At 39.6% G+C, this 14,311-nt stretch overlaps 1 protein-coding gene across 6 annotated transcripts in view; it reads right to left on the reverse strand.

Annotated features, from left to right (window-relative positions):
- The window catches only part of CFAP299 (cilia and flagella associated protein 299), a 692,782-nt gene that overhangs the window by 614,642 nt on the left and 63,829 nt on the right, over nt 1-14,311 (reverse strand). The window contains exon 1 of one of the 6 annotated variants that reach the window (XM_001144179.7): nt 8,823-9,016. The exons of 4 other annotated variants lie outside the window; for them this stretch is intronic. In XM_001144179.7, the coding sequence (XP_001144179.1) occupies nt 8,823-8,933 (111 nt within the window). In that variant the 5' untranslated portion in view covers nt 8,934-9,016. Of the gene's footprint in view, nt 1-8,822; nt 9,017-14,311 lie in introns of those variants that run through there. One more of the 6 variants, XM_517195.6, reaches the window with a different exon arrangement.

The raw sequence follows: 14,311 nt of genomic DNA on the forward strand, positions 1-14,311 counted from the left end.
TATCTAGTTTACTGAGAGTTTTTAACATAAAGGGATGTTGAATTTTATTGAAGGTCTTTTCTGCATCTATTGAGATAATCATGTGGTTTTTTATTTTAGTTATGTTTATGTGATGAATTACATCTATTAATTTGCCTATGTTGAACCAACCTTGCATCCCAAGGATGAAGCCAACTTGACTGTGATGGATAAGGTTTCTTATGTACTGCTGGATTCAGTTTGCCAGTATTTTATTGAGGATTTTGGATTGATATTCATCAGGGATATTGGACTGAAGTTTTCTTTTTTTGTTGTATATCTGCCAAGTTATGGTATCAGGATAATACTGGCTTTATAAACAGGGAGGAGTTCCCCTTTTTCAATTTTTTGAAATAGTTTCATTAGAAATGATATCAGCTCTTCTTTATACCTCTGGTAGAATTCAGGTGTAAATACATCTGGTCTTGGGCTTTTTTTGATTGGTAGGCTGTTTATTGTTGCTTCAATTTCAGAATTTGTTATTGTTCTACTCGGGGATTCAATTTCTTCCTGGTTGAGTCTTGGGAGGGTGTATTTGTCCAGAAATTTATACATTTCTTCTAGATTTTCTATTTTCTGTGCAAAGAGGTGTTCATAATATTATCTGATGGTTGTATTTTTGTGGGGTCAGTGGTGATATCTTCCTTATCATTTCTGATTGTGTCCATTTGATTCTTCTTGCTCTCTCTTTTTTTTTTTTTACTAGTCTAGGTAGCAGTCTATCTATCTTATTAATTTTTTCAAAAAACTAGCTCCTGGATTTGTTGATTTTTTTGAAGAGTTGTTCATGTTTCTATCTCCTTCAGTTCAGCTCTGATGTTGGTTATTTCCTGTCTTCTGCTAGCTTTGTGGTTTGTTTGCTCTTGGTACTCTGGTTCTTTTAGTCGTGTTGTCAGGTTGTTAACTTGAGATCTTTTTAGTCTTTTGATGCAGGCATTTAGTGCTACAAAGGATTTCTCTCTTCACACTGCTTTGGCAGGATCCCAGAGATTCTGGTACATTGTCTCCTTGTTCTCATTAGTTACAAATAGCTTCTGGATTTCTACCTTAATTTCATTATTTACCCAGGAGTCATTCAAAAGCAGGTTATTCAGTTTCCATTTAGTTGTGTGGTGTTGAGTGAATTTCATAGTCTTGAGTTCTAATTTGATTGCACTGTGGTCTGATAGACTGTTATTATTTCAGTTCTTTTGCATTTGCTGAAGAGTGTTTTACTTCCAAATATGTGATCAATTTTAGGGTAAGTGCCATGTGACAATGAGAAGAATGTATATTCTGTTGTTTGGGTTGAGAGTTCTGTAGGTGTCTATGAGGTCCACTAGTTCCAGAGCTGAGTTCAGGTCCTGAATATCTTTGTTAATTTTCTGTCACAATGATCTGTCTAATATTGCCAGTAGGGTGTTAATGTCTCTCACTATTATTGTGTGAAAGTCTAAGTCTCTTTGTAGGTCTCTAAGAACTTGCTTTATGAATCTGGGTGCTCCTGTATTAGGTGCATATATATTTAAGATAGTTAGCTCTTCTTATTGAGTTGAACCCTTTCTCATTATGTACAGCCCTTGTTTGTCTTTTTAAATCTTTGTTGTTTTAAAGTCTGCTTTGTCAGAAACTAGGATTGCAACCCCTGCTTTTTTCTGTTTTCCATTTTCTTGGTAAGTATTTCTCCATCCCTTTATTTTGAGCCTATGTGTTTCACTGCACATGAGATGGGTCTCTTGAATACAGCATAGCAATGGGTCATGACTCTTTATCCAGATTGCCATTGTGTGTCTTTTAATTGGAGCATTTAGCCCACTTACATTAAGTTTAATATTGTTATGTGAGAATTTGATCCTATCATCATGATGCTAGCTGGTTATTTTGCAGACTTGTTTATGTGGTTGCTTCATAGTGTCATTAGTTGGTGTACTGTGTACTTCAGTGTGTTTTTGTAGTGGCTGGTAATGGTTTTTCCTTTCCATATTTAGTGCTTTCTTTAGGAGCTCTTGCAAAGCAGGCCTGGTGGTGATGAATTTCCTCAGCATTTGCTTGTCTGAAAAGGATCTTATTTCTCCTGTGCTAATGAAGCTTAGCTTGGCTGGAAATGAAATTCTAGATTGGAAATTCTTTTCTTGAAGAATGTTGAACATTGGTCTGCAATCTCTTCTGGCTTGTAGGGTTTCCACTGAGAGGTCCACTGTCAGTTTAATAGGTTTCCCTTTGTAGGCGACCTGGCCTTTCTCTGAGGCTGCCTTTAACATTTTTTCTTTAATTTCAACCTTGGAGAATCTGAGGATTATGTGTCTTGAGGTTGATCTTCTTGTGGAATATCTTACTAGAGTTGTCTGTATTTCCTGAACCTGAATGTTGGCCTATCTTCTTAGGCTCAGGAAGTTCTCCTGGATGATATCCTGAAGTATGTTTTCAAACTTGGTTCTGTTCTTCCAGTTTCTTTCAGGTACCCCAATCAGTCGTAGGTTCAGTCTTTTTACATAGTCTCATATTTCTCACAGGTTTTGTTTGTTCCTTTTCGTTCTTTTTTCTCTGTTCTTGCCTTCCTGTCTTCTTTCAGAAAGATAGTCTTCAATCTCTGAGAGTCTTCCCTCTGGTTAGTCTATTCTGCTATTGATACTTGTGATTACATTGTGAATTTCTTGTGTTGTGTTTTTCATCTCCATCAGGTCAGTTATGCTCCTCTCTTACCCAGCTATTCTTGCTATCAGCTCCTGTATTGTTTTATCGTGATTCTAGCTTCTTTTCATTGGGTTACAACATGCTCCTTTAGCTCAGCAAAGCTCATTATTACCCAACTTCTGAAGCCTACCTCTGCCAATTCAGGCAGCTCAGCCTCAGCCCAATTCTGTGCCCTTGCTGGAGACCTGTTGCAGTTATTTGGAGGAAAAGAAGGCACTCTGGCTTTTCGAGTTTCAGCATTTTTGCAATGACTGTTTCTCACATTTTGTGGCTTATCTAACTTTAATTTTTGAAGATGCTGAACTTTAAATGGGGTTTTTATGGGGTCTTTGTTGTTGTTGTTTCTTTCTATTTTTCTTTTAAATCTCAGGCCATTCTTCCATAGGGCTGCTTGTTGGGGGATCACTGCAGACCCTAGGTGCCTCGGTTTTTCCCTTACCTGAAGGTATCACCAGTGAAGGCTGTGAAACAGCAAAGATGGCAGCCTTCTCCTTCCTCCGGGAGCTCCATCCCAGTGGAGTACTGACCTGTTGCTGGCCCAGACCCTCCTGTAGGAGGTGTCTGGAGACCCCTGTTGAGAGACCTCAGTCAGGAAGGATGGGATCAAGAGCCCGCTGAAAGAAGCAGTCTGGTTGCTTTTTGGTAGAGCAGGTGTGCTGCGTTGGGGGATCCTTCCTCATCCACACTGCCTGGACTCTCCAGAGCCAGCAGGCTAGAAAGACTGAGTCAACTGAACTGCAGAGACATTGGCTGCTTCTCCCCTCAGAGGCTCTTTCCCAGGAAGAGATCAGAGTTCTGTCTGTATAACCCTGGCTGGAGTTGCTGAAATTCCTGCAGGGAGGCCCCTGCCCAGTGGGAAGGAATGGATTGGAATCTAACTCAAAGAAGCAGTCTGGGCCAGGCACGGTGGCTCACACCTGTAATCCTGGCACTTTGGGAGGCCAAGGCGGGTGGATCACCTGAGGTCAGGAGTTCAAGACCAGCCTGACCAACATGGTGAAACCCTGTCTCTACTAAAAATACGAAAATTAGCTGGGTGTGGTGGTGCATACCTGTAATTCCAGCTACTTGGGAGGCTGGGGCAGTAAAATTGCTTGAACCTGAGAGGCGGAGGTTGCTGTGAGCCGAGATCGCACCATTGCACTCCAGCCTGGGCAAAAAGAGTGAAACTCCAAAAAAAAAAATAATAAAATAAAATAAGGGAGTGTTATGGCCACATTCTGGAACAGCAGCTGTGCTGCATTGTGAGGGGTGAGGGACTCCTCCTGTCAGGGCCACCTAGACTCCCCAGAGCCAGAAGGCTAGAACTGAGTTGCCCAATCTGCAAAAATGTCAGCCACCTGTCCCCCTGGGAATTTGTCCATCTTAGGCAGTCTCCAGTCTACTGCACTAGCCAACTGGAATTCTAAGCGAGTGGGTCTTAGCTTGTGAGGTGCAAGGGAAGTGGGGCCTGCAGAATGACACTGCTTGACTCCCTGAATCTCCTAGAGGAATATAAGGATGAAACTCCCACCTTGTCAGGATTCCCAAGGCTGGAGACTGAAAAACTCCTGGGTCTCTGTGTGAGTCTCTGTGTGAGTCTCTGTGTGAGCCTCTGTGTGAGCCTCTGTGTGAGCCTGAGTGACTACTCTGCTGAGACTTTGCACAGTTCTGTGTATTGGATGGAAGGCCCTGGTAAAGTGGCCTCCTGAGGGGATCTCCTGATCTGTGGGTTGCAACGATCTGTGGGAGAAGTGTGGTTTCCAAGGCAGGGTTGCACAATCACTTACAGCTTCCTTTGGCTGGGAATGAGGGATCCTTTGGCTCTGTCTCACCCTGCTTTTCTTCATTATCCATGGGTCGAGTTGATTGCCTAGTGAGTCCCAAAGTGAAAACTTGGATATTTCAGTTGAAGGTGACAAATTCACTCTCCATTTTCATTCTTCTCCATGACAGCCATGGACTGCAGTTGCTTCTAGTCAGCCATCTTGGCCCCTCCCCATTTCTATTTTATAAATAATGGGAAGACAATGCCCTAAGTGAAACTCCATGTTGTTTATCTCTGTAAATACTTTAGCCATTACTGCTATCCATTAGTCAGAGACATTTTAAATAATTCCAACACTCTTTGATCCTTTACCTGAGAAAAGCAGGTTAATTAGGACTTTTATTTTTCCAGTGGTCACAGGCACCTTTATTAAAATAAAGGGCCTGTGTTTATTTAAATAGAAGAATTACTAAGAAAGAACCTGGAAAATTATATTGTAATAATTTTGCCAAAACTTTTCAACTATTTCTATATCGATTTAGGGAATTAAGTTAATTAGGTTAGATAATACTAACTCCCAGAACAAATATATTTCTTTGGGTTAGCAGAGGAAAATCTAATTGCTGATACAGTGATGCATTTCTTTTGATGCTTTGAAGCTATTCAGTAAAATAAGCAAAGCACAGTGTACACAGCATAAAGTGCTTCTTTTATTCTTCTGAGCCACCTTACTCCTCTCTAGCTTATCAAATAATTAACTGGGGTTAGTTTCCCTTTTTTCCATATTTCTCTTTCTTCCTAAGCAAGCATTATGTAAAAAGTTGTGTGGTTATTAGATTCATACACTATTTGTGTACTTACTGTGATCTGAGATGTTAAATAATTAAATAGTGGTCAGGGTAATGGCAGCAAATTGTTGGCAAACTCATGACCAAAAAGAATAAAAGCACTAGTTACAAAGATATGGGCAAAATTAATGGAAACCAACATGGGATGGTGAAGCATCCTTGGGTTAGCAACAGCGGGAAGCCATTAACACCATTTGGCATAAAAGAAGATAAGGGAGGAAGCAATTCCTAGAGCAGGGAGTGCTGCCAGACCCTGGAGAGAGTACTATAGCTAATGGAATGAGAAGATGGCCAAACCTAAGGAAGGTAGCTGCTTCTAAACCACAGACAGTAGGAAGATGGCAGGGAATAAATTCTCTAACCACTTCCTTCCAGCCGCCTGAACTCCAGTTGGTACCTCCTATTGGCTGAAACCAACCCAAAGCCAAAAGCTCCTGATTAATGACTGTGAAGGTCATTGTCCAGGGGCACAGAATGGATCTGGCACAGATTATATGATTATTTGTATGTCAATCATTGGTACTAACTTTTTATGCAGATTAACTGAAAATCTTTGGGAGCAGAATATACTACACAATACAAGAGTACCTGGAAGATAGTAAATGTTTGTAAAATGCTTGCTGAATAAATAAAACTTAGACTGGACTGTAAGCATTATATACTTAGGTTTCTGAGGTCAAGTCTAGAATAGATTCTTACTTAAACTCTTAGCAGTGTAGGCAATATCTACTACATCAGGCGCTTGGTGAAGGATTATCGACTAAAAAGGTGGCTGGATAAATACATGGGTGTACAGATAATCAGATGAAAGTATAGATAACTCATAACATTTTATATACTTTAGGAAACTTGAATAATCTAGTCCAACTGTTTCATTTTGTAGGTAAAAAATGGAATTTCAAGTTGATTAAAACACAATATTGCAGAGTTAGAACCAAAAAAAAATCTTATGACTCTAGCCTCTTCTAACTAAACATGCTACCTCTAATTTACAGTTTACAATTTGTTTCATTCAAATAAATTCAAGAGATCTCTTGTATAACATTGTGACTACAGTTAATAACAATATATTATGTTCTTTTAAAATGTCAAGAAAATAGATTTTTAAGTGTTCTCACCACAAAAAAAATGATAATTATGTGAGGTAATACATATGTTAACTTGATTTAGCCATTCCACAATATATATAATTTAAAACATCATGTTGTATATGATAAATATCGACAATTTTGTTACTTAAAATAAAATGTTTTAAAAGTTGTTCCATTCAAATCAAAGTCAGTTACTGATGATGATGATGTGTGTGTGAGAGAGAGAGAGAGGAAAAGCACAGGTATCAGCTCACTTAGCATGATCCATGATTTGTGAAACATGCTTGCCATACTACTGAAAGAATGCCGAGGAGTCTACTTGTTTCTGCGTGACCTAAGTGCACAATGAACTTACATCCACAGAAAGTATTTGAGAATGTAGATCTCTAGAAATAATAGCACTTTAAAAGTTGTCACTAATCAATCCAAATATATACGTATATATATAAACATATATATACCTGTCTAATTATCATTATTCAACTAAATCTTCATCTTACTTTTTATGAAAGTACAACAAAAATAAGCTTAATCAATGCCAAATACAAAAGTAAATTTCTTTGTCATTTCCCCAAATACAATTACCACCTTCCATTTTGGAAACCTTTAATGAATTCTGATTGATGGGCTGGGTGTGGTGGCTCACACCTGTAATTCCAGCACTTTGGGAGGCTGAGGCCGGTGGATCACTTGAGGTCAGGAGTTCGAGACCAGCCTGGCCAACATGGTGAAACCCTGTCTCTGCTAAAAATACAAAAATTAGCTGGGTATGGTGGTGCAGACCTGTAATCCCAGAAACTTGGGAGGCTGAGGCAAGAGAATCACTTGAACCTGGGGAGCGGAGGTTGCAGTGAGCCGAGATGGGGCCACTGCACTCCGGCCTGGGCCACAGAGTGAAACTCTATCTCAAAAAAAAAAAAAAAAAATTCTGATTGATGAAACGCAAATTATTAATTTCACATCTGTAATTAATATTAATGTTTTCGGTCCATACTCACATGAAGAACTGTGCCTTAAAAAATAGTAAAACCTTTCTTAATAATACTAGGTTTAAATTTGCGAATCTTCCACATATGCTACAAAGATGATTTTAGTCTATCAAGATGTTTATTGTGTATATTTCATTTTTTGTTTATTTAAACATTCAAAAATTTAGATGTAAACATTGTTTAGCAGCATTACTTTTTCAGTGTCTTGGATGCAAGGCATAAACTGACTTTTATGACTTTAAATATATTATCTGTATAATATTTTAAAATTTTGCTTTTGAAGCCAGGAGCTATATTGGAAATACCACCTACATTTATTTTTTAAATGTACTGAAGAATAACACTTTTGAAACCTGTAATCCATATTTAAGTGAAATGCCTCTGTAACCAATCTTTGAAGTCCAAAAGTGTCAATCCACTAAAATGCAGTTACCTTGCTGCAGTTCAGAAGTGTGGGGAGCTGGTGGCAGGATGCAAATCCTTCCCAGACTGATGTGGCTTTTCACCACATAGTGGCGCCTGTTCTCTCTGGCCTAAATAGGGATAAGGCATTTCTGGGTCCTGTGGAGAGCACAGCCGACTCTCCAGGTGAGTGTCCATTTAGTGGGCCTATCCGGGAAGTTTGGCTAGGAATATACTGGGACTTTGGGAGCCATCGTCCGCCTCCCAGCTTCCCAGCACTGATGACTTGTTAATTCCTGCGCGTCCGGGTTCTCCCCTGGCACAGGACTAGAACTCCACTCTGTCCCCCACCACCCTGCAGCGGGGGTAGCTGGGGAGGGGATTGGCTGTTGGGCAGAGGAAAGCAACCCATTAGGTCCAGTTTCGCTCCTTTTTTGTGTGTGTATTTTTACTATCAAAGTTAGTTGTGATCATCAACTCGATAAACTTGAATCAGGAATACGTCTGCACAACTACCTGTAATGCGTCTCTGTAATTAAAGTACTTTCAGAATCAATTAGTGTGAGGTGGAAGTTCATGAACCCAAATGCCCAATATAACACCAAATACACTAGGTTGGTGTAAAGATGCCATCTTCTGTTCTTTAATATACCAATTGGCAAAGCAGAGAGAAACAGGTGTCCGTCCTAGATCACAGCCGGAGACTTCTCAGCAGACCTCCTTCCTCACAGAGAGCGGCTTTGGAATGGGAGTGGGCTGGGAGGAGGCAGGGGAGGCCAAGAAGCACAAATTCATGGCTCCCCAGTGTGAGTGTGCCCGCGCGTTTCTGCGCCGGGTGACTCTAGGGGCCCAAGTTCTGTCCCGACCGGGGAGCGCGGGGCGGTAAGGACGCGGCAATTCACCTCGCCAGCGGCTTTAGTGTCGCGGTCCCGAAACCGCGGAGCCTGACAGCTGAGCTGTCCAGCGCCAGGGGGCGACCAGCCCACGAAGCGGGAACTCGAGGAGGGACCGAAGGACGCGCGGCGGCGGCTACTCTGCCGCGCTCCGCCCTTACCTCCAGGTAGTACAAGTCCACAGTAGTGATCTGCGAGTCCAGGAAATCTTCATAGGCGTTGAATTGAGTGACAATATTGTCCAAGGCCTTCAGCCCCTCTTCCCGATCCATTGCGGTATCCTCGGCCGAAGCGTCCCTAGCAACGGAAGCAGGAGGGCAGGGTCAGGAGGCTCCACCCACTTCGTTCCTGCCAATCAGTTGAAGCCGGTGTGAGCTTTGGACGTTAATCCCACCCCCCGGCGGTTTGTTGCAGTTTCTGTCTTCTGCCTCACTCCTGTGAAAACTTTCTGGAATTACCCACCCAAGTTCAGGTCGGATACCCATCCACCGACTCAGGCTTCGCTGAACTGTTGAGCAACCAGAGAGGTGCAAACTGCAATCCAAAGTTAAAAAGTATGACACTGCCTACATACTTAGACAAAATATTAGGAATTAGCTCCCAATTGCATTCTAAAACAATGTTATGCAAGACAAAAATACCGAGACATTTTGCAAAAAGACTATCTCAAAAACAAGTATATCAAATGGTGTTGTGACAAGGACAATAATAAAATAATGATTTTGTTAAATTATTTTTAAAGTTATAACAAAGGTAAATTATTGCTAATGTTTGTGTACAAGAAGCAATTTATGAAATTCCCAAAGGAAAGAAACTCAATCAAAAAAATGTCTTTGCAGACCTTTTTTGGCACCAAGTTCTTGCACTTATTTTACTATTTTAGCACAGTGAAAAATTTTGCCGTGTTGAAGCTGCCCTTTTTAAAGAATAAAATATCTGTGAAATCTTATTAAATAAAGTCTTTCACTAAAGATTTTTTGTTTTCTTCAGAACAGTATTGTGTTTTTAAAATATGAATTTAAAGTAATCCAACATAGCAGCTGGCAAAATATGTTCAGAACCAATCTTTGGATTTTAATATTTTACAAACCATCCTTGGGAATTAGCATATAATACAATGCTAAGCCTTTAATTGTTGCTCTCTAAGTACGTTTCTAATTCATCTTGAAGATTTTCACAGATTTGCTAACAAAATTTTAACGAAAACATCTGGTAAGATACTTCATTTCAGTTCGCTTTCCTAATTTAAAAAGTTCATCTTAAAAATTAGGATGTCATGACTTGCAAATTTTAAGTGATATAGACACAATATTTAGGATGCTACTAACTTGTTTTTTTTTTGTTGTTTAATGAATGTATTCTGACATGTTTTTAAAGATATTTTGGGCCTTATTTTTGAATGCAATTTAATTATTGAATTTGGGAAAACAAAAAGGAGATAAAACCTTGGACACTGGTAACCCATCAAAAGTAATAATAGGCCAGGTACAGTGACTCCCAGCACTTTGGGAGGCCGAGGTGGGTGGATCACGAGGTCAGGAGTTCAAGACCAGACTGGCCAACATGGTGAAATTCCATCTCTACTAAAATTACAAAAATTAGCTAGGCGTGATGGTGGGCGCCTGTAATCCCAGCTACTCAGGAAGCTGAGGCAGAAGAATCCTCCTATATCAAGATTTCATCACTTTTAAGAAACAGTAAAGCATCTAGAGAATGTTTGGGTTGATTAAACTAGAGCACTTTAATGAAAAGGACCTATATGTTAGTAAAATGTGAGGTCGTGGTTTGGCTATATATTGTTCTATTATATCAATTGTGATTGTGCATTTTTTAGAGAAACCTCATTAAATTTGCCATTTGGTCAACATCTCTTTGATGAAGTAATCTCTACAGCATCTAAATTTAAACAATCATGAAATTATTTTCAGTCAATGAGTCTAGAAATGTCTTCTAACTCAAAACACTGAGGCTGATTTTCAGCAAATCAGCTTCTCTATTAATATCAAGAAAATTCATAAACTTATCCTTGTTCCTCACAGTAAGCCTAGAATTAATAGTGAGTATAACTTAATTGTCCTTTTCTAAACTTTCAATTTAACTTCAGAACCACTTTCGGACCTGTGCCTGAGAAATGAAAGGGTGGCAACAAAGAAATTAGTAAGTTTCGGCAAACTTCTCTTTTCATTGCAAGGCTTTTGTTATGATCAAGAAATACTTTATTTTGGATAACATGCATTCCTACTTCAAGTCCAAGATTTTTAAAGACTGAAACCTGGAACTTAGCACCAATCCCAGAAATTCCATTATTTGCAAAAGGACAAAGAAGGATTAGTATATTCATAATAAAACTCCAAGATGTAAGAAAGAGGAAACATATGTTATGTAAGAATAACAAAATATATGCCAGATTTAAGGTACTTACTTGGTGGAAGTATATTAAAAAGTTTCAAATTAAGCTCTACACTTTTATATTCCAAAATATTTGGCAATATACTATGATAGCTGAGACAGTGAAAGGAAAACATACTTCGGTTTGTTGACATGACAGGAAGGGAATGTTTTGCTTATGTTAATAAGAACTTGAGGCTCTATTAAGACGTTCTATTAATATGTTATAATATTGTAGGAAAAAAACATATACTTACTCTAATAGGACAAGAGATTTGTGTCTGGTGTTGCCTAGCTGCTTGTTAACTATGACTGCAGATGAGGGCTATTGCTTAATCATCAGCCAAGGAGAGCTTTTTTGCACTTAGTAACAATGGCGATACTAAATTTACTTGAGCTATTTCTTGTGATGAGATCGCTGGACTTCCTCACAGTCTGTTATTCTAGGATGCTGGAGTTCTGGTTCCACTGCTTCTCTGTCCTGGAGACACAATGTGTTCATGTGTCATAATCCGGGAGTTTGCTCCTGCCTTGTCATTGACAGTGTGAAAGGAAAATTTCAGAAGAGAGAAATACAAGTATAAGATGGAATTCCTCCCAGGACTGGGGTTGACAGATGTCTGCAGCTAATAAAGATTGAAAACTACTACTGTGCTATGGGATAGATGATGGGTATGATCACTACAACCACCACTTTGGAACAGAGAAAAACTTGGGCTCTCTGTGGCTCTATAAGGCATTACCAAAAACCTCACTGAAAATTCCCTCAAGCTTTTTGGCTACATGGAAATCAGCCTCTACCCTAAAACTCCACTCCCCCTGAATGGGCAAACAATCAGAACATAGCACCTGTGAATAGACGGCCACCACAATAAATGTGGAGCTGCCAATTGCAAGCAGGTGCCCAGCATTGCCCTACAATCTATGTTATCTTTTTCTTCAGTTCACTCTTACCTTCTACTATGGCTTTTTCCACTTTCTTCTCTCTCCTTAATCTTATATCATCCTTTCTCAAAGCAGATAAACTTAACTCTTATACCCAAAAGAAGTAAGTTATCACAATAGATTTCCCGCAGTCAAATGCTGTATACAAGCTTATTCACATTCATATCAACGTTTTACTTCTTCCATTGTGTAAAGGAAGAGATTTACCTCCTCCCATACCTTCACTACACAGGTTCAATCTCCTTCTGTCTTCTCAGGGTTTCTCATTTTAATTATTCCCTCTCTTCATTGTTGTTAATTTATCTCTCCTCTCCCTCCCCACCCCAGCTCCTTTCCCATTTTAAAAATAAGCAAATGATCCCAAAAATCACCCTCACCTCCACAGACAACGTTAGCTATAGGCTTTCCTGCCCTTTACAGCAAAACTTTTGGGAAGAGCTGTCTACAATCACTGTCTCCATTTCCTTACCTTCCACTTTCTGCCCAACATATTCCAGTCTGTTTTTACGTACTGCTCCACGATTTTCACCGAAGTCAATTATGACATCTTTGCCATTATGCCCAATAGACATTTTTTCTGTCCTCATACTGCTTGACATTTAGCAGCATTTGACCCTGTGACCACTCCCTTCTCTTCGAAATTCTCTTTTAGCTTCTGTCACATTACTTTGCACTGAGGTTGGTTAGTTGGTTGGTTGGTTGGTTGGTTCGTTGGTTTTCCATCAGCTGTTTCTTCTCAGTTCTCTTTGCTAGCCCCTTTTCTCCTTACCTAGCTTTTAAAAGTTGGAGAGTCTCAGGGTTCTCTCCTAGACCCTTTGCTGACTCTACACTTTTGTTACTTGGAGCTCTCACCCACATTTATTGCTTTACTTACTGCCTTACATGCATATGGTTCCTTTATCTATATAATTAACTAGGTCACTCTTCCAATCACATATCTAACTGCCTAGCAGATGCCATTGGATGTATAACATGTATAAATGAAAATTTTCCTCTTTTTGTGCCTCCTAATTTGTTCCTCCTCCAGTGTTCCCTCTTTCAACACACAGGTTCCTCTCCTCTCAGTTGTTCATGTGAGAAACATGGAAGACAGTCTTGAACCTTACTTCTCCGTCACCCCTGAAATGTAAGGCCTGTTATTTCCGTCTCTCAATTACTTCTCTTGAAGGCTTAAATTTCTCTCCAACCTAATTGACATGGGTTCCTTGCCTAAGCCAAAGTCTGGTACCTAAACTCCAAGAATATAATCTTTTCTGGTTTCCCTATACTCTTCTGGCCCCTTTCCATTCCACTCTTCAAAATGTAGTTAGTGTTTGTTTGAAAACACGGATCTCACCAGGCCTCTTTTAAAAACCTTCTTTGGCTCCCCATTACCCTTAGGATAAAGCACAATTTTGTTTTGTCTTTTTGACATGGCTTACAAGACATTCCACATCCTGACCTTCATCTGATACCCTCTACTGCACACGTTACATGTTCCAGCCACACCAGACTTTTTTCAGTTTTGAAAGGAGCCTCCACTTCTTTTGCTGCTGTGCTCAAACGTGCTGTTCCCTCTGCCTGGGACATTCTTTCACAGTACACACTTTTTCCATTTACCTATTAGCTCCCTATTATAGATCTCGGTATAGAGATCGAGATATAGTAGTCTTCTGTGTTCCCAGAGCACTTTCTAATGCACTTATCGTTTGTTGCAATATCTTGATTATTATAAAGTATTTGACAAATGTCTATACTGCTTATTAGAATCTATGAACATAAAGGCAAAGACTATGTCAACCCTCTTCACCACTATATCTTCAGCATCTAACGTACCTGGAACATAATGATCCCTCAAAAGTATTTGCTGAATAAAATGCTTTTTCTATATATTTCAGTGATTCATTTTGGAAACAAGGTGAAAGGCATTACAATCCATATGAGGAATATCAAGAAAAACAACCTAAATTTTAGCACCTACATTTTAGAAAGGCACCTAGCAATACCAATGTAATAACAGCACAAGTCAGAATTCTTTTTGATAAAGAGATGTTTTGAAGCACTATGCAAATTCAGATGAGTGAAAAATTACTTCCAACTGGAAGTTGTCATGAAAATGTGATGACATGGCCTTTGTGCTGAATATGAAGTACTGAGATGGGGAGCTGGGACTCTGAATAAATGTCCATGTGACTGAGTCTCATGTGCTAAAGTTTCAAGGTGAGAAAACGAGAGGTATGTTCAGGGAAGGGTGATAAGAGAAATTTATTTAAAGTGCAGGACATATGCAAGAGGGCAGAAAAATGGAAGGGCAAGTTAGAAGTAGACCACGCTGTGG

Source organism: Pan troglodytes, chromosome 3 (assembly GCF_028858775.2).
Source record: "Pan troglodytes isolate AG18354 chromosome 3, NHGRI_mPanTro3-v2.0_pri, whole genome shotgun sequence".
Taxonomy (NCBI): domain Eukaryota; kingdom Metazoa; phylum Chordata; class Mammalia; order Primates; family Hominidae; genus Pan; species Pan troglodytes.